Source organism: Caretta caretta, chromosome 8 (assembly GCF_965140235.1).
Source record: "Caretta caretta isolate rCarCar2 chromosome 8, rCarCar1.hap1, whole genome shotgun sequence".
Classification (NCBI taxonomy): Eukaryota; Metazoa; Chordata; order Testudines; family Cheloniidae; genus Caretta; species Caretta caretta.
In genome coordinates this window covers 29,927,390-29,947,378 of record NC_134213.1, presented here as the reverse complement: position 1 = coordinate 29,947,378, position 19,989 = coordinate 29,927,390, and the positions used below count along the sequence as shown (strand labels likewise).

General features: G+C 40.9%; 1 protein-coding gene across 1 annotated transcript in view; it reads left to right on the top strand.

Moving 5' to 3' along the window:
• The window catches only part of SLIT3 (slit guidance ligand 3), an 806,608-nt gene that overhangs the window by 645,176 nt on the left and 141,443 nt on the right, over nt 1–19,989 (top strand). Inside the window, exon 20 of the mRNA XM_048861176.2 lies at nt 3,352–3,484. Coding sequence (XP_048717133.1) covers nt 3,352–3,484 — 133 coding nt within the window. The remainder of the gene's footprint in view (nt 1–3,351; nt 3,485–19,989) is intronic.

Here is a 19,989-nt window from a genome sequence, read left to right as displayed (position 1 = left end):
CATGCAGTTTCTATTAGTACGTACTTCATTAAAAACATTAAAGAGGGCTCTATCCGTATCCAAATTAGATCCCGGCGGTCTATAGCACACCCCAAGCACTATCCCAGGGGAGGCTCTAGTAGTTTTCTTCCCCAATGTAATTTTTGCCCAAACGGACTCTATCTTATCCATTCCATCGCTTCTTATTTCTTTACATTCTACCTCATCATTGATAGACAATGCTGCTCCACCACCTTTACCTTTATTTCTGTCTTTCCTAAACAGCACATACCCTTCAATACCTATAGTTCAGTCATGACTACTATTCAACCATGTTTCTGTTACCCCTATAATATCTGGTTTCACTTCCTGCACCAGTAGCTCTAGTTCCTCCCTTTTGTTACCTAGGCTCCTCGCATTGGTGTACAAACATCTTAATTTTTGCTGTTTGGCCTCGCTCACATGCTGTACCCTGTTAGGCACGGTCATTCTACAGCCAGTATAACCTATTAGACTGGTATCCACACTGCCCTTCCTCCTTATATACATTCTCCTACCCATGGCTGTATCCTTTCTTACTTTGTTTTCTTCCTTCTCAATGCTAAAATCCGGCATGGAGATTACCTGGACATCTCCCCCAGATTCCTAGTTTAAAGTTCTCTTAATCAGTTGTGCCAGCCTCCATCCTAGAAGTTTATTTCCTTCCCTACTCAGATGAAGTCCATCCCGAGAGAACTGTCCTCTGTCCATGAATGCCTCCCAGTGGCCATACATCCCAAAGCCCTCCTTATAGCATCACTGCCTAAGCCATCTGTTGATAGTCATAATCTTGTCACACCTTTGTTGCCTTTCTCTAGGAACAGGCAGAATCCCACTAAAGATCACCTGAGTCTCGATTTCCTTAAGCATCTTCCCCAGCCTAGCATAGTCTCCCTTCATACGTTCCAGTGAGAATCTAGCCATATCATTTGTTCCCACATGAAGGATAATTAGGGGATTCTTTCCCGATCCCTTTAGGATCCTTTTCAACCTCAGGTCTACATCCCGTATCTTAGCACCAGGAAGACAGGACACCCTCCTATTCTCTGGATCAGCTCTGGTTACAGGCCTGTCTATTCTTCTCAGTAAAGAGTCCCCGATCACATAGACCTGCCTTTTCCTGGTGACGGTGCTATTCTCCAGTCTATCCCCTGTTCCCTCTGGCTGCAAGTTCTTTCCATTCCTATTCTCCCTTGTAATCCTCTTCAGCCCATCCTGTATCCTCCTGGGGCTCGTATTTGGTGTAGTCTCAGTTGACTCTTCCCATCTTCCTATAGATTCCCATGTTCCGGGCCCCCTCCCTCCAAGCCTAGATATGAGTTCTTCCTTGTGCAATCAGCTAAGACTGGTTTCTCTGAATTCTTTCAGGATACACCTTTTTTTCACCCTTGAACAAATGCATTCAGCTCCTTGCCAGGGAGTTTGACGAACAAAGCAATCTTCCTTGAGAATGATGCCAGTGTAGTTACTGACTTTTTCTCCCATTCCCTTAACCCCTGAGGACAGTAGGAATGGGGCTTGCTTGGAGAACCTACTAGATCTTGGGGCTGTGACGTTTCAGTAGAAATATAATGGGAATATAGGAATATCAGAGATTTAGAAATCAATCAGAAAGATTCAGTGAAGTGTAATGAACGGCTGTGGCCATTTGGGGCAAACTCTGACCCTTCCTCCTCTGCTATGGAGGACCCCCTGCTGCTGCTGCTGTTGTTTGTATCATTGTAACTGCTAGGAGCCTTGGACATGAAACAGGACCCGATCATGCTAGGTGCTGTACGAACACAGAACAAAACGACGGTCTGTGATCCAAGGGACTTTGCAGAAATGCTTCAGTTGCTCTGTGTGGGGACAGTATATGATGAGGTTTTGCTCCCTGTGCACATCAGCCTCTACCTCCCTGTGAAGCAAGATTTGGGGGCAGGGTGAGAGTGGAGTAACCTAATGCACATTCATCTCCTTTGGTTCAGTGGGACTACCCAAGTGCATAAAGTTGTTCTTGGGCTTAAGCATTTGCAGGATTAGCAAGTAATGAGTGAGTTTAGTAAACAATAGGGGGAAGTGAGCAGGAGAGACCAGGAGCTACAGTAAAAGTTTAGCTTAGTTACATTCATATCTTGGTGGCATAGGTTGGTTTGTAATGATGGGATTATTTTCCCATTCCCCTTTCTTCTTTTTCTCTCTGTCATTTTTAATGGAAACCATCCCTTTTTGGAAATGCACACTCAGGAGTGAAAGTTGCTGGGATTACTTTGCAGACCTCTAGTAGGGCTTCCAGTCTTGTTTAAACTTGAAGGCTCAAGCATACACCTGGCAGACCCATGAAAGAAGGAAAATCATCTTTGCCTCAATTAGTCTTTGTATCAGTCTTAAAGAAATGAAAATATCTAATGGAAACATGGTCATATGGTTTAACTTTATTATTTCAATGTTCAGTACATTCAGTCTGCTTGCATTCATAAACATTTATATACTTCCTATCATGATCATCTAGAGTATGTTTCACTAACTGTTTCCTTCCATATGCATCTTGATACTAGAGTATTCATTTTCCTAATGTTTTGTGAAGCGTGTTGTTTTTGGGGAAAATCCATGCTTTAATGTTCTTAACGTCAAAGACTTGGTTTCTTCCATGCAAACCCTGTTGTTCTTCAATTATGAGATTTAATCTGTTGTTTATGGAATTTTGAATCCACTTTAGGAGTATTAGATATTTTTATGCATGCACAGATGCATTGCCAGCAATTCTGAGCATGTAGCTTGGGGTGGTTTTTTTTTTTTTTTTTTTTGCCTAGTTATCCTTGTCAACAATGAGGCTTTTCAATTAAAGTGATAAATGAAGTGGCATGCCAACATTAAAAGTCGACACTTAACATTGAAAGATTTACATCATGATGAAATAAAGCTAGATAGTTATTTAAAAAAAAAGATTCCTTGTAATCTTATGTCAAGGTAAGATTAAGGCTAATAGTCTGGTAAAGTTTTCCATTTAAGCTAAGACAGGGTGCATGTGTTGGGGTGACAGGGAGAGGCTATTTAATAGATGAAGATTTGTAGCCAGCTTTTTGATAAAACTTTGTTTCCTTTTCCCTTTAAAACAATTGCCACCATTTTTCAGGGCAGTTTTTCACCCCGATATCAGTGATCCAGTATGTGATGTTGGAGAGACACTAAATATTAGGGATCAATTGACAACCCAACTGTTGTAGACTTATGGATGTCCCTGTTTTGTATTAGATGTGAGCAATTGCCTCTGAAGTGAGCCCTCCTGCCTGCATGGTTGATTTCCAAATATCAGGATCCTCTCATGGTCATTCTCTCTCTCTCTCTCTGCAGGTAATGATGAAAGCAGCTGTCTACTCTCTCCTCGTTGTCCTGATCAATGTACTTGCGTGGACTCAGTAGTGCGCTGCAGTAACAAAGGGCTGCGCATCCTGCCCAAAGGCATCCCCAAGGATGTGACTGAGCTGTAAGTTACATTTTATGTTACTCCTTTCACAAGAAAAGGGCGCTGGGTACTGTGCCAGTTGAGGTCCATGGAAGTTTGCCATTGACTTCAGTGAATGAATCTTTGTACTTGGATACTTTCCTTGTCTTTTTTGATTGTTGTGGCCTTTTTCTTGTGCCCGAGTAGGCTGTAACTGCCTATGTTACTCTGCGCAGAGAGGAGATGTCATTTTAAATTGTACGCAAGCCATGTATTTGTTTCTATTCATTCTATATGTGGGGAACAAATGAATAAATCAATACTGTATAATATATCTTGCATTTTCAGCAGCTTGAGTTCACAATAGACAGTTTGAAAGAGCTATGGAAAATATATTCCCTACATACGCATCTGTGGGCTAATTATCCCACTGCATGACATTTTTCAAAAGAAACAGCAGGGAAAACAAACAGTGGATTCTTTTCTTTTCTCTTCTCATGAAATGTCTAAAATAACAGAGGTAATTAGATTACATTGTAAAGTGAATGTGCCTGAGTTGAGGGAGCCATTCTAGCTTCCTTCATTTGCTGTGAATTTACATTGGTTTTTGGTTCTTTCCATGGAAAGAAAACATAATACTGGAGAAATTGAATGGCTTGAAGGGTTGGTAGTAGGAATATAGAGTTTTTCACCTCTGGGTCACACATTGAAATCTAGCCCCGCTGAGTAGTTACTGGAAGTTGTTACCAGCTAATGATTGTTTATATATGAAAGTAGTTGGTTACCGTATGATGAGAGTATATGAAGTTAGTCCATTTCCTACTGAACCATATCTGATTTATGCTAATTAGCACTATTATTGTTAGACACAGGGGAGACCAGGAATATAACAGGCATTACAGTTTCACTCTTAGCGTTAGCCCCTGCTGTTCAGTGGAGGGAAATTTGCAGTGCTGCTGCACAAGCCGTACGTGTGTTGACTTTTTTCTCAAACATTATGCGACACCTTCCATAGGTGTCTTTTAGTGAGGATTAAGCAACAGCAAACTAAAGCCACTTTACTTCGGAAAGAGAGTGTCCACACAAGGGTTTAATGCACTTCTAAATTATGCACGTTAACTTCACAGCTTTACTTGAATAAGCTTAACTTTTGTGAGTGTTCCAGTGCAGAAAAATCCATAGTGAGTGTGTGTGGTGTCTGGTGTAAAATATAGCTTCTGGGTGTTCTGCATAGATGCACACACTGCTGGGAAAACCACTTAGGACCTAAAATGCTCAAGATTGTTTTTTAGTTATTAAAGGAAATTCTTGCTGAATGAAGTATAATTCCGCTCTGAAAAGTGACTCTAACTGGAGAAGTGAAAGAGTACATGTTTAACGTGTGCCAATGATTTCTCGTCAAATTTGCTCAGTTCATAGAGTAGTAATATGCTTTCATCTGAAAGTCAAGTTGATTCTTATCCTTTTAATGTGTCATCACCAATAGTAAAGTTTCTGCAGGCTAGATTCTGCCCTCATCATGCTGGAGCTCCAGCACTTCCCTCGAGCGTGATTTGTAGTCAATGGGGAATTACAGGTATCACTTCAGTTCCATATAACTGTGCAACACTGATGTTTTTATGTTCAGGATTGTTATAATGAGTGTAATAATATTTTATATGCTATACACCAGTGACATGAGTTAACTTCATTCCTATTGTGACAGCAATATCACAAATTCCTGCAGTTTGCTATGTCCTTTAGTCGTCCTTTCCAACTGAAAGTAGCAGTCTGTGATATTACAAGTACAGCTGCATAGAACTGAACAGTCTAATCTACTTGAATTTGCAACCTTCTAGTTTGGTGTTGTGTTTTGAATCCAAAAATTTAGCAATGGAACTAATTCCAAACCACACCTCTTTTTGCATGCTTTCAATTTTGTATGTTTTGGAAGCAAAATCCTGAATCCTTCTCAGCTGATTTTGTCACTTGCTGATTCCTTCAGCCAACCTGAGCTGAGCTTCCCATTTGTCAGTACAAACAAAGCCAGGCAGATTTTCCTTGACATCAGTTCCTGAAGCAAAAGGTGTGCGATCTTTTGATTCAAAGCATGACAGGTCTGAAATGCAAATAATGTAATCAAGCTCACAAGCTTCCTCTTTGCTTCTAGGTCCAAGTCCAGATGTTGGTTATGTTCTAGAAAACCTTGTATCATCTAGGACCTAGTTATCTGTCAGAATTCCAAAAGTTTTAGATTTAAAGGCTTTTTAAAACTGTATTTCAGGGGTAAAAGCTGCCTGAAGATTTTCCTTTTCTATTACCAATTATAGATTCTTCTGTGCTTCCCACCATGTCCCTGTCATATATTGAGGACAGTTAAAATTTAACAGATTTTTTTAAACTAGTAAGTTTTGACTTCCGTAGCTCAGACATTTCTAAACTGTCCGTGTTTCTCTAATAGCATCAACTACTGCTTTAAACCACAACATATTCATTACCTGCTCTGGCAGAAACAGGAGAACCCCAGCAGGTTTAATAGGACTATGAAACAAATGTCTTCCAGTCTCTGTTTCTATAGCAAGATGGTAGATTTGGAAGAAAGAAATGGAACCCAGGAGACTCTCCAGCAGATTTCAGTAACTAAACTAGATTTTAGAGTTAACCAGTGAAGGTGATATTTTTACCTCTCACCAAAGCATTGCTATGTGATATAAGGATGTGTCAGACCCATTTGCTGGTCTATATTCAACAAATCACAGGATACATCCTGAATCCTTGAAGGCGCTGTATACTGCTAGGGAGTGATTATTCTTTGGCAAGTGGTGCCAATTATTTAAGTAACCTCTTCCTATGACAAGTTCAAGATCCAATCTTCAAACTGAATGGCTTTTGAGTAGCTAGTCTGTATATACAGAAGATCCACAATGGTCTGTGTAAGAAGGGAATACTTGACCTCCCCAGCCAGAGTGGCAGTGGCCCCTCTCCATGGCTACCACCGCAGCCACTCATACTCCAGCACTCCCCAAAAGACTGAGTACTTGCCTACCATTTCAGCAGGTGCTGACCTCCCAGAAGGGAGAAATGACCAGTTTCTCCCCCAGCTTACCTCCATTCTCAGACAAACTGCATGCTGGTTTCCTGTGAGCAAGCCCTGGAGAGCAATGTTTCCCCTCATGCAGGGTGCCTGTATCCTGCCCCTTACACCATGCCTTAGAATAGTACTTGTGTCACTGTGCACAGAGCCCTTGGTGATGACTGGGGCAAGGATTTCACATTAATTTTCCTGATGGTTCATGGCTCTTTCTCTGGGAGAGGTCTGATGTGGTGTTCCAAGTAACAAAGGGGAATATTTTAGTGGAATTTTGATGAATGCTGTGGAGTCTTGCATTTATAAACTTCCATTTTCCATGTTAGAATGGCAACTTCTATAACAAGCTGTCAGCTGAAATGCTTTTTATTAAAATGTAACGTACTTTATACACCACATTTTAATAAAAGAACACGGCCATACAGCTTACCAAGCCAGTAAATTAGTGTTGCATATAAAACTCCAAAATACCTCTACAACAGGAAATTTCTAACTGCAACAGGTACTAAATAACAAAGTGCTGAAATGAATATACCTCTGACAAGGGGACAGAGAATTTCATTATGCAGAGGGTAGAATTTCATCATATCCTACTTCAGTGGAAAAGGCTAAGTAGAGCATCAGCACTGGTGTTATTACAATGATGGCAGATTGGAAACCAAGGCTCTCCACCTCTCCAATTTTCCTCTTGGGTTTCCATTCTGGATTGACTATAGAGACTCAGAAGCATGCTGAACATAGAAACTGTGTCTTGGTGCCCTTAATGTCAACTTTAAGAAAGGGCACCTTGAATCAAGTCCCCACAGTAAAGCAATTACTGTTAACTTTATTGCTTTTATTCTTTTTACATATGAAATACCTTCTAGAAGGTCTACTTTATAATTTGTAAGTTAATTGAAGTCTCAAAACCAGGGGTTAATAGAACTATCCAGAGCTAGGCATAGTGCAGACAGGTGCTGTACAAGTTTTCCCCGTATTGTTTTGCCAACACACTTCCATCTTGCTATTCCAGTGTCTCTAAATGTAGAGATTGCCAGTCATATGAAGTCCCAGTAAATGGCCTGGTTCTGTGATGTGCAGAAATCTGGAATTATACAGGAAGGGTCAAATCTGCATGAGGCATGTGTAACGCCACAAGTCTTATCAACTCCAAGTTTTTGACAAATTATTAACTGGGGAAGGAGTGAAAGGACTGCCCTCAAAAGGACGGTAGGACTATTATGGGATCACAGATTGGACCAAGGGCCATACAGCACATGGACAAATTTGGGGGAAGGTATAAAATGGAAGACAATACCAAGAAGCCCATTCTTTCCTTGACATTTGGAGCCATGCTGCCAAAGGACACCTCCCTGTAGTTGGTCCCAAGCCTTCCTTTGGAATAAGGGTCTTCACGTTACGGTGAAAGGTTCTGTACAAGATAATGCTTGTCAGGCAAGGTCAGGTATAGCCTGCGGTGTAAATCTCTTGGGCTTTTAATAGGGAAGATATCACAATCAGTTGCCATTCCCCAGCCACCCAACGCCTTTCAAAAACCTACCCCCATGAACAAGCTTTCCACAGGTTTCCTAGGAAACCTGTGGAGCAGGAGGATGCCATTCAGTATCTCTTACTGCCCTTCCTTATGGTACTGGTATTGTTAGCCAGTACATACGTGGGCTTCCTTTGCTCTGTGCACGGTTCTGAAGGGAAGACTTGTCCTTTGAGTTTACTCAGATTTCTAGTCCTGCTGTCAGAAGTAAAATAGTAGCATACTGATCCAGTATACAGCCTAACTTCCCTCCACATCAGTGCCTTAAAAAAGCTTTTTTTTTTTTTGTCTGAAGCAACTTTCCCAAGCATGCTTTCCATGCAGTACCCCAATACTTGAGTTTTGTTTTGTTTTGTTTTGTTTTTAAAGGAGCAGTAATCTGTAGTAAAGGCCTGGCCGTATCTAATAAAGGCCTGACAGTATCCAGCTGCTGCTATTCGTGCTATGGGAAATAGCACGGATTTGCTTCGAGGAGAAAACATTGGAGTTACTTATGTTATTATAATGAGCATAGTCTAGTTTTAGATTAAATATACATCAATCATGTTGTCTCTGGACTCATAATACTATGGTGACCCTAAGTACTTGGATAGAACAGTGTTGGGGGTGGTATGAAAACGCAGATGTACATCAACTTTTTCAGTGTCTTTTTTTATTTGTATTGCTATGCATATATATAAAATATTTAATGTATTCCTGTCTCATACTCTCTCTTCCTTTCCTCACAATCTCCCATTCTCTTCTTTGGCAACATCAGCTTCCATGTTGATGACCCATCCAACCGCTTAGCTGTGCATTTCCCCACCCTCACCTCTCCATTCTACCTGCAGATCTGGTTCAACTCTCACTCGCTAAAAGAGCCATTCATTTGACTTCATCTTCGCCAAGCACTTCTCTCTCTGACCTCTCTGTTGCTCAATTCTCCCTCTCTGATCGTCACCTGGTCTCTTTCCGCAGTGCCCATTAGCCCCCTCCCTCATGCCCTGTCCCTCAGCCTCTCCCTGACTTATACTCAGGCTGACAAGGGACAGTGAGATCAAAGGCATCTAGATACTGTGAGAGTTGTCTTGCCACATCAATTGTACCTATTCTTTAGGCATCCTGTCAAGTCAGAAATGCAACTGTTCCTAATAAATGATAGAAGGCAGCCCATCAGTATCATACTCCAAGAGAAACCCTACTGTTCGGGGGAAACACAAATGCATAATTTTGCTAAGAATCTTTTTGAAGTGTCTTCATCTACCATGTTGGACATTGCATTGCATATTTCAGTTTTCCAAGGACTGGTCCCTTGCATCCTGCCCAGGCTTTACAGTTTGATTTGTTTTTTAATAGTGTCCATTCTCTGTCCTGGTCAGTCATACAAAGATAACAGGAACAGGGGTAAGGAGCTCAAGGAATAAGTCCTGGCACAGCTCCAAGTGCTCTATGCACACACACAAACTCACTTTTGCTTGACTGACTATGAGCCCTTCTTCCTCGTCCTGTCCCCACTGTTTTCTTGTGCTGTTACCTGACACCACAAGTTAAACCACGCTCTCCCATATGCCTGTTTTACATCAAGCTGTACAATGACCATCAATGGGCGAGCTCTCCATCCTGTTTTGCTCTACTTTAACCAGTGAGACTGGGATAACACCCAGTTTGTAATGGTGGCCTAGAGTAAGTACCAGCAGGAGTTTTCAGTATAGTACTGTTCATTCAACATTGACATTAATTTTGAGTAATGTACATGCAATCAAGTGAATATAGCAAATTTACTCTAAGGAGTCAGCTGAGATTAATGTAGACTTACTAGCATGCTGTGTGCCATTTCCCAGTGCTGCTACATTACTGTCTGCATCATATTTGCTAATCAATGTGATAACCCTGAAGTGGAATATCTGATAGAAATGTCTGTTTGTGGATGCCAATGTCTGTGCTTTCCTGGCAGTCAGCACTATTTGTGCACTAACAGTTAACACACAATTAGGTGAATTTTCTTTTTAATAATAAAAGGAGAGAAACAATTTAGCTGCAAGCTGAGGCAGACTTGGCTTTGGGGCTGCTTCAGTCAGGAAAGAGTTTGCAGTCTGCTTAATATACTGCAAATGGAAATTTCTTTCACATTGAGAGAGCTTGAATTATTCTAGAATAGGGTATTTTTAGCTATAGCCAAAATAGAGAATTTAAATCGGTATTTCAAATCTGACCATTTAAAAAACAGGAAATAGATCAATAGTTATAAAATGGCCTTTTGAGAGGTATTAAAGTCTTCCAGTCTTTAGAAAGCTGATTTTAACACTAACAGAGCATGATAGAGAACATTAGCTTGGGAGCCCTCATTACTGGCTTTTAAACAAAACCATATTTTCTACATGCCATTTTTAAATAGCAATTTTAGTAGAGATGAGCCCAAAATAAAACCCTGCTCATACTTCAGAGAGTTCAGAACTCAAGCCTAAACCTAGATCTGAATCCAAATTTTGCAAATGCCCCAGTCTTCTTGGTGAAGTGAACTGAAACCCCAGACTTTTTCAAGTCATTAAAATCTGAAATTTCCTAGTATGTTTCATACTTCACTCCCTCACTTTCTGCCAGACTATCTTTTCTGGTTAAAGAAAGTTGCCTTGATTTCAAACAATGTTCTGAACATCCCATCAAAAATGTTTTGACCCTAACTTAATTGTAGAACTTAGATGTAGCATTGCCAAGCATCTCCTAATTTTTATCTTAAATGTTTTTTTTTAAATCTCCAAATTACAATAGGTTTCAGAGTAGCAGCTGTGTTAGCCTGGATCGACAAAAAGAACAGGAGTACTTGTGGCACCTTAGAAACTAACAAATTTATTTGAGCATAAGGTTTCGTGGGCTACAGCTCACTTCATCGGATGCTTGCAGTGGAAAATAGAGTAGGACGATTTTATATACACAGAGAACATGAAACAATGGGTGTTACCATACACCCTGTAACAAGAGTGATCACTTAAGGTGAGCTATTACCAGCAGGAGAGAAAAAAAACCTTTTGTAGTGATAATCAAGATGGGCCATTTCCAGCAGTTGACAAGAATGTCTGAGGAACAGCGGGGGAAGGGATACACATGGGGAAATAGTATTACTTTGTGTAATGACACATCCACTCCCAGTCTCTATTCAAGCCTAAGTTAATGGCGTCCAGTTTGCAAATTAATTCCAATTCAGCAGTCTATCGTTGGAGTCTGTTTTTGAAATTTGTTGTTGAAGAATTGCCACTTTTAGGTCTGTAATCGAGTGACCAGAGAGATTGAAGTGTTCTCCTACTGGTTTTTGAATGTTATAATTTTTGACATCTGATTTTTGTCCATTTAGTCTTTTACGTAGAGACTGTCCGGTTTGGCCAATGTACATGGCAGAGGGACATTGATGGCACATGATGGCATATATCACACTGGTAGATGTGCAGGTGAACGAGCCTCTGATAGTGTAGCTGATGTGATTAGGCCCTATGATGGTGTCCCCTGAATGGATATGTGGACACAGTTGGCAACGGGCTTTGTTGCAAGGATAGGTTCCTGGTTTAGTGTTTTTTGTTGTGTGGGTGCTGGTGAGTATTTGCTTCAGGTTGGGGGGCTGTCTGTAAGCAAGGACTGACCTGTCTCCCAAGATCTGTGAGAGTGATGGGTCGTCCTTCAGGATAGGTTGTAGATCCTTGATGATGTACTGGAGAGGTTTTAGTTGGGGGCTGAAGATGACAGCTAGTGGTGTTCGGTTACTTTCTTTGTTGGGCCTGTCCTGTAGTAGGTGACTTCTGGGTACTCTTCTGGCCCTGTCAGTCTGTTTCTTCACTTCAGCAGGTGGGTATTGTAGTTGTAAGAATGCTTGATAGAGATCTTGTAGGTGTTTGTCTCTGTCTGAGGGGTTGGAGCAAATGTGGTTGTATCATAGAGCTTGGCTGTAGACAATGGATCGTGTGGTGTGGTCTGGATGAAAGCTGGAGGCAGGTAGGTAAGCATAGCGGTCAGTAGGTTTCCGGTATAGGGTGGTGTTTATGTGACCATTGCTTATTAGCACTGTAGTGTCCAGGAAGTGGATCTCTTGTGTGGACTGGTCCAGGCTGAGGTTGATGGTGGGATGGAAATTGATGAAATCATGGTGGAATTCCTCAAGGGCTTCTTTTCCATGGGTCCAGATGATGAAGATGTCATCAATGTAGCGCAAGTAGAGTAGGGGCATTAGGGGACGAGAGCTGAGGAAGCGTTGTTCTAAGTCAGCCATAAAAATGTTGTCATACTGTATGGCCATGCGGGTACCCATAGCAGTGCCGCTGATTTGAAGGTATACATTGTCCCCAAATGTGAAATAGTTATGGGTGAGGACAAAGTCACAAAGTTCAGCCACCAGATTTGCCGTGACATTATCAGGGATACTGTTCCTGATGGCTTGTAATCCATCTTTGTGTGGAATGTTGGTGTAGGAGGCTTCTACATCCATAGTGGCTAGGATGGTGTCTTCAGGAAGATCACCGATGGATTATAGTTTCCTCAGGAAGTCAGTGGTGTCTCGGAGATAGCTAGGAGTGCTGGTAGCATAGGGCCTGAGGAGGGAGTCTACGGAGCCAGACAATCCTGCTGTCAGTGTGCCAATGCCTGAGATGATGGGGCGTTCAGGATTTCCAGGTTTATGGATCTTGGGTAGCAGATAGAATACCCCTGCTCGGGATTCTAGGGATGTGTCTGTGCGGATTTGCTCTTGTGCTTTTTCAGGGAGTTTCTTGAGCAGAAGGTGTAGTTTCTTTTGGTAACCCTCAGTGGGATCAGAGGGTAATGGCTTGTAGAATGTGGTGTTGTAGAGCTGCCTAGCAGCCTCTTGTTCATATTCCAACCTATTCATGATGATGACAGCACCTCATTTGTCAGCCTTTTTGATTATGATGTCAGAGTTGTTTCTAAGGCTGTGGATGGCATTGTGTTCCGCACGGCTGAGGTTATGGGGCAAGTGGTGCTGCTTTTCCACAATTTCAGCCCGTGCACGTCGGCGGAAGCACCGTATGTAGAAGTCCAGTTTGTTGTTTCGACCTTCAGGAGGAGTCCACCCAGAATCCTTCCTTTTGTAGTGTTGGTAGGAAGATCTCTGTGGGTTAGTATGCTGTTCAGAGGTGTGTTGGAAATATTCCTTGAGTCGGAGACATCGAAAATAAGTTTCTAGGTCACCACAGAACTGTATCATGTTCGTGGGGGTGGAGGGGCAGAAGGAGAGGCCCCGAGGTAGGACAGATTCTTCTGCGGGGTAAGAGTATAGCTGGATAGATTAACAATATTGCTGGTTGGGTTAAGGGAACCACTGTTGTGACCCCTTGTGGCATGTAGTAGATTAGATAGTTTAGTGTCCTTTTTCTTTCGTAGAGAAGCAAAGTGTGTGTTGTAAATGGCTTGTCTAGTTTTTGTAAAGTCCAGCCACGAGGAATTTTGGTGGAAGGTTGTTTTTTTATGAGAGTATCCAGTTTTGAGAGGTCATTCTTAATCTTTCCCTGTTTGCTGTATAGGATGTTGATCAGGTGGTTCCGCAGTTTCTTTGAGAGTGTGTGGCACAATCTGTCAGTATAGTCTGTGTGGTATGTAGATTGTAATTGATTTTTTACCTTCAGTCCTTTTGGTATGATGTCCATCTGTTTGCACCATTAAATTAGGCTTGAATAAAGACTGGGAGTGATGTGTCATTACACAAAGTAAAACTATTTCCCCATGTTTATTTTTCCCCCCTACTGTTCCTCAGACATTCTTGTCAACTGCTGGAAATGGCCCATCTTGATTATCACTACAAAAGGTTTTTTTTTCCTCTCCTGCTGGTAATAGCTCACCTTAATTGATCACTCTTGTTACAGTGTGTATGGTAACACCCATTGTTTCATGTTCTCTGTGTATATAAAATCGTCCTACTCTATTTTCCACTGCATGCATCTGATGAAGTGGGCTGTAGCCCATGAAAGCTTATGCTCAGATAAATTTTTTAGTCTCTAAGGTGCCACAAGCACTCCTGTTCTTTTTGCAAATTACAATAGTTTTTCCTGTCCTTCCCTAGGCCTCTTTAGTTCCTGTCTGAGAACTGTATTTTCCTTTTGCCTTCCTCTCTTAGCACAGAATGCTCCAGTGGACTTGCCTTTATGGCCAAGCAGGCCATATCATACAAAAAATTATGAGAGATTCAAAGTATTACATGCCGCCTTGTGGTAGTGGTATCGCCTCAAATCCAAGAGTTCACCGGTATGAAAAATTGACAGGTCAGAAAACGAGCAGCTGTCATTTTAAATGCATCACTTTTATTTTTGTTTTTTTATGTAAAGTTAGTGCCTGTGAAAGGTGCTGGAGGGAATTCTTGGAGTCTGAGGTGCTCTCTCTATTTTCAAAGCAAGTACAGTGCATGCAGCAGCACTTCAAGGCATGCCCATGTGCCACAACCACGAGCGGGAGAAAGGCCATCTTTAGGGGAAGAGGCATGCAGTCTTTGATCTCTCTAAGATTACCAGAAAGGAGTTGAGCAACTTTTATTGCTACATGGCGGGGAGTTATTTATGAGAACATTAATCTCTTTTTTCTGAGGCTCTAATACACATTTGATAGTAACAACTTTGTTACTGACCCACCTAGATTCACAAGAGCAACCTAGAGGGGAAAGTTTCTATATCGCATTACCAAAATCCTGAGTCTTTTCATCTCCTCTGGTGAAGTCATTATGAGGTAGTGTATGTTGTAGTGGTTAGAGCACAGGTCTGGAAGTCAAGAGTTTAGTCCCTCCTTGTTCTCTCTGATTTGCTGTGTGATTCTGGGCTTGTCCTTTCTGCTAGGAAAGAGGACTGAAATTTCCTTATGTAATTTTTGAGAGGATGGCCTTGTAGTTTACACACTGCTGTGTGGCCTGGGGCCAGTCTCTTACTCCCTGTGCCTTAATTTCCCTCCTGTAAAATAGCATCACTTCTCTCCTATCCCTTTGTCTGGGAGTAGATTTTGTTAATATAGTTTGTAAGATTCAGGGGGATAAATTTCTCTTACAATATGTTTATACAGCACCTAACTCAGTATGCCCTAATCTGTTTGTAACGCTCTTTGAGATTACAGGATGAAGTTGCTGTACAAATGCTTAATTATCCATACATTTTATAAAATAGGTACTCACAAAATGAAGGTAAATTGGCACCTTCTTAGAGTTCCTAAGACCAAGATCTTCAAAGGTATTTAGGTGCCTAACTCCTATTGAAATCAGTGGGAGTTAGGAACCTAAATACCTTTGAGGACCTGGGCTTAAATCCTTACTTGACAGATTTGTATTAGGAACTGCAGGGTTGGAAAAACCTTTTCAGGTGGCTTATATATGATTGCACTTTACTTTTTATTTTGCATCAGAGAAGTGGCAGATATTAATTTATTATCAGAACGATGGATAAAACTTAATAGGAATTTTAAGTGTACCTATTGGACCAGCTCCATCAATGGTGTGATGCTGTACGCAGTGAAATTAAGGTGAGGGTGAATTGAGCCCAAACATTTAAATCTAAAACTACAGAGCTACAGCATCTAAAAGCATTAGGAATCTAAAGATATTAATTTGGCCACCAGGCAGTTTTCCTACATTAAGGCAGCTGATGTACACTCAGGTTGAAAATTGGAGGTGGTTCAAAGAAGAGATTTGAGAATGATTAAAGGATTAGAAAGCCTGCCTTTTAATGTTAGACTCAGGGAGTTCAATCTATTTAGTTTAACAAAGAGAAGGTTAAGGGATGACTTGATCACAGTCTATAAGAAGCTACATGGGGAACAAATATTTAATAATGAGCTCTTTAGTCTAACAGAAAAAAGTATTACCTGATCCAGGGTCTAGAAGTTGAAGCCAGACAAATTCAGACAGGAAACAAAATGTAAATTTTTAACAGTGCGTGGTAAAACATTGGAACAATTTACCAACAGTAATGTCGGATTCTCCATCCCTAGCAATTTTTAAATCAAGGTTGGATGGTTTTCTGAAGGAGCTGCTCTAGGAATTATTTTGGAGAAGTTCTATGGACTGTGCTATACAGAAGTTCATACTAGATAATCACAGTGGACCCTTCTAGCCTTGGAATCTATTAACCTAATTTGTGGATAGTTTAATGTGGGAGATAAATTTAAAAGTGCATTTTTTTGGTTCATACCAAAGTTTCTTTGTCTACTAAAGGTCAAGTGAATGAATTTATTCTGTGTTTTGCTTCTTTGGCTAAGAAAGAAATGAAAACAAAATCTCTTCTCTGTATTATTTTGATTGTAAATTTTTCTATAAATGCGGCACTATGATGTCCTCTGTCTCGTAATCATCAGTGAGGATAGAAGCTAGGATCTTCAGCAACAAAAGCTTTTACCACCCAAGCTACAAGACAGGCTGCTCTACCTAGAAACAGGTTCTCCTCTCAGATGGGGGATAGCCACTAAGGAAAGACATTATTGTTCAATATACATTGAATTCACTGAAATATTTAGGCTTAAGTTTAAGTGCATGACTTTGAATGGGCCGTAGCTACTGTATTAGATTAGCTCTGTGTAAATGTCATGAGAATAAAGTTCCACCACGTGGTATGATGTGGAATCCAATCAAGTTTGGTCCTGTGTAAATGGTGGTGCTTTTTCAAATGCAGCAACTCAAATCAACATGTCTCCCATTATATCATTATATTGTGAAAAATTGTGGTTGTTTCAAATTAACTCAACTTAAATGGGCTTTAAAAAAATTCTTTTTCTAGAAAATGTCACCATCCTTTGTATAATACGGCAGAAAGTTAAATAGGAAAGCTTTGTGCACCCCTAATAACTGCTGTGCATGATAATGGTATAATCATTAATTTTTCAGAGTAAAATTATTAGGAAGCTGTTATGTTCTTTTCACAAAATGTTCCATTGGCATAAACATTACCCTTTGTGCTTATACCCTAAGACAACTGGGAAATTGTTGAGAATATTGTAGCTGAATATTCTCTGAAAGGAGATCTGCTGTAGCAGTCCAACTCCAGAGGCCCAAAGGTTTGTGCCTGTCTCAGTCAGAAAACTGTAGAATTAGAGTACAACCTACACCTAAACACCCACCAGATACCAAGAAAAAAGGGGGGAAGACCTTTTCTAGCCAAAAAAAGCTGTTTAAATGTACATCTATTTCATGTCAAAACAAATGGAAAATGCCACAAAAATATATTCTGAAGGTTTCATCACTGTATTGCAAGAATTCTACCTACTGTCCTAAATAAGGATTCCTGAGTAGCCTCTAAAGTTTATCACATGACTTACTTTTGATTTCCTCATTTTGGAGCAAATACTGGATCCTTTACTTAGCCAGAGTCCAGGGGTTTGGTGCATGGGAAAAAAGTGTCAAGAAAGAGGAATCCTTTCCCGCAGGTAAGAGTTTCCCAGTTTTTCGGTGTCAGATCTGAAATAACACACGTATCCGTTGCACCCCATTCCATGTGGGGCAAATGGCTGATGGATCATATAGCTATGTATCTATTTGCCCTGGCCCACACTAACATCTCTCTCGACGCAGGAGGCATTCTTGTGGAGCTGGGTCCACCATGTGCATGTGATGAGTACCACCAGCAACAGGCTCCCAACAACCCACTGTCTTCATGGGCCTCTGCACCCATTGAAGTCGGGGGGGCGGGAAGGGGAGGAGGCAGGATTTGCCCCTCTCTGAATTGTAGCTTATTTACTTCACTACTTTTCAAGGGTTAACTGGTCACTGTACAACACCATCACTTGGTTCATGGGATGTCTGTGCATAGAAGGATCAATCTATTTGAAAGTTTTGCATTTAGGGAGGATTTTGCCTTTGGATAAAAATGCAAAAAAGTTTTGATCCCTTTTCTCTAATCTAATCCTAGTAGTACTTGGGTCATTTCCCCCATCTACTCTAAATGTAAATCAGGATTCCAGTTCACATGGGGAGTTCATAAGTGGGGAGGGAAAGGTCAGTTTTTCTTTCTATTCATTTGATAGCCGAGGATTTTTTCATTTTATTATTAGGCTCCAGCATCTAATATCATATGAGAAATTCTTCTCATATCATAATATCATATGAGAAATTCTTCTTCTTCTGGGGTTTGTTTAGTTTAGACAACAGAGCTCAGACAACAGAAAATGGGGTATGAAGGCATTACACTGAAACAGATGAGAGAAAATAAAACATGAGTTGATATAAATAGTATATTCTGTAATAAATGGCAGTAGCTTTTCTGTATGTGCCTCTTTACTTTTAAGTAATGCAGACGAAAACTCAACTTGCAGCAAGAGTCTTTTAGAACAAATAGCTTGCACAAAATTCTTTGGTGCTGTAGCAGCCTACATGGAGACGGAACCTATAATATGTTAGTCACTATAATTATTGTTGTTTGCTGTTCTAAATGCAGACCAAATAGGTTTGTTGCCAAAGAAAATAAAAATTGTGCATGGCACAGATTCTGGGAAGATCATTGTGTTTTATTCTCCACTGTGTGTGGGTGTATGTACTCCCGGGTGATACTTGATAACCCTTGAAGGACATCATATTGATTGCAATAACCTAGGTCTGTCTATGGAGAAATCCACCAAAAGGGTCCTCAGAGGGATGAAATTTTTGCATGCATTGACTGAAGGAGAGCCTTTTTCTCCCACCCCCTGTATATAGTACTGAGGAAGCTGGATTTGTTCCCCTCATAGAAAAGGCCACTGGATTTACACGGAAAACTGGCAGATGCCTGTGGAGTCACATGGGCCAAAGTCATGTTAAGTCCTACAGTTCTGTACTGGCCTTTCCCCACTGGAAGTACAGTTCCATTGGAACTTTTCTACCATTGCCTCCCACTGGCCACAGCTGTTCCCAAAACACTGGAATGAAAGCAGAAAGAACTAGAGCTATATTATTTTTGACTAATTTCTCCAGAGCCAAAATGAGGACAATGCACGTACCCCACCTCAATCTGCCCTATCACAACCTCCTTGAAGCCCCAGGACCTTGGGGCACCCTCCACGGCTTCATGGGGTGCAAGAAGAGGGTGCCAGAGAAGCCCCCCCTTCAGTGCAGAATGTCCATCCCTTCTTTGTAGATGTCAGGGCTATGATCTGGCTCAGTGGTCTTTTTTTAATTATGTCTTAATCTCATAACAGTTTTTCTTACAAATAAAAAAAACATTTAATAATCTGAGCCACAGGTCTCCCATACGAGAGTCCCAGCAGTGAGAAGGTGTAGACACATGCTGGGAAGCCATGTTACACTTTCTGCCTGAAATACCTTTAGGCTGTAGAGCCATTTTCCTGCTCCACTTCCACAGAGTTCATTTAGAAGAGCAGTTTTGGTTTTCAAGGGCCTGATTCTACATTCTTCATCTCAGTGAGGGTTATTTGGGTAAGGAGTGCAGGAGCAAGCCATCCAGATCTTAAATATGGGTCCATAGGGTCCACCAGTAGAGTGCGAGGACCCTCCATAGATTTTGACAGCCCAGTTAACAAAATGAAATGAAATGTACTGTTTCCCACTTGAAGTGAGACTATATACTATTGCCATCTGGTAGCTATTGGAAGCACTTTCAAATCCTTAACCACTATTCCTAATATCTCTATTTTGTAATACTTCCATAATTAATCGCTCTTGCGTTTTCTTTGCTTTTTAATACTTTGACCGTACCAGGCTTACCTTGACCTGATAGTGTTAAATAGGGATGTATTTAAAATTGAGAGGTTTTATGAGACACCACAAATTGACATAAAGGATCTGTTCTTTTTCACCCAGCTGCATATGTGCTACTGCTTGTATTTGTGCAAATTGAATTTGCACATGTGTGGGTGAATAAGCACCTATATAGCACATCCATGTGTGCACGGGTGAACCACATAATTGCATATGTAATTCTGATGCTTTGCAATGGAGATACGTAACCAGCATTGTTAAATGAGGACATCCTAGTAAAATTTTAGGAGTTATAATAAGTTTTTTTCAGACCCAAA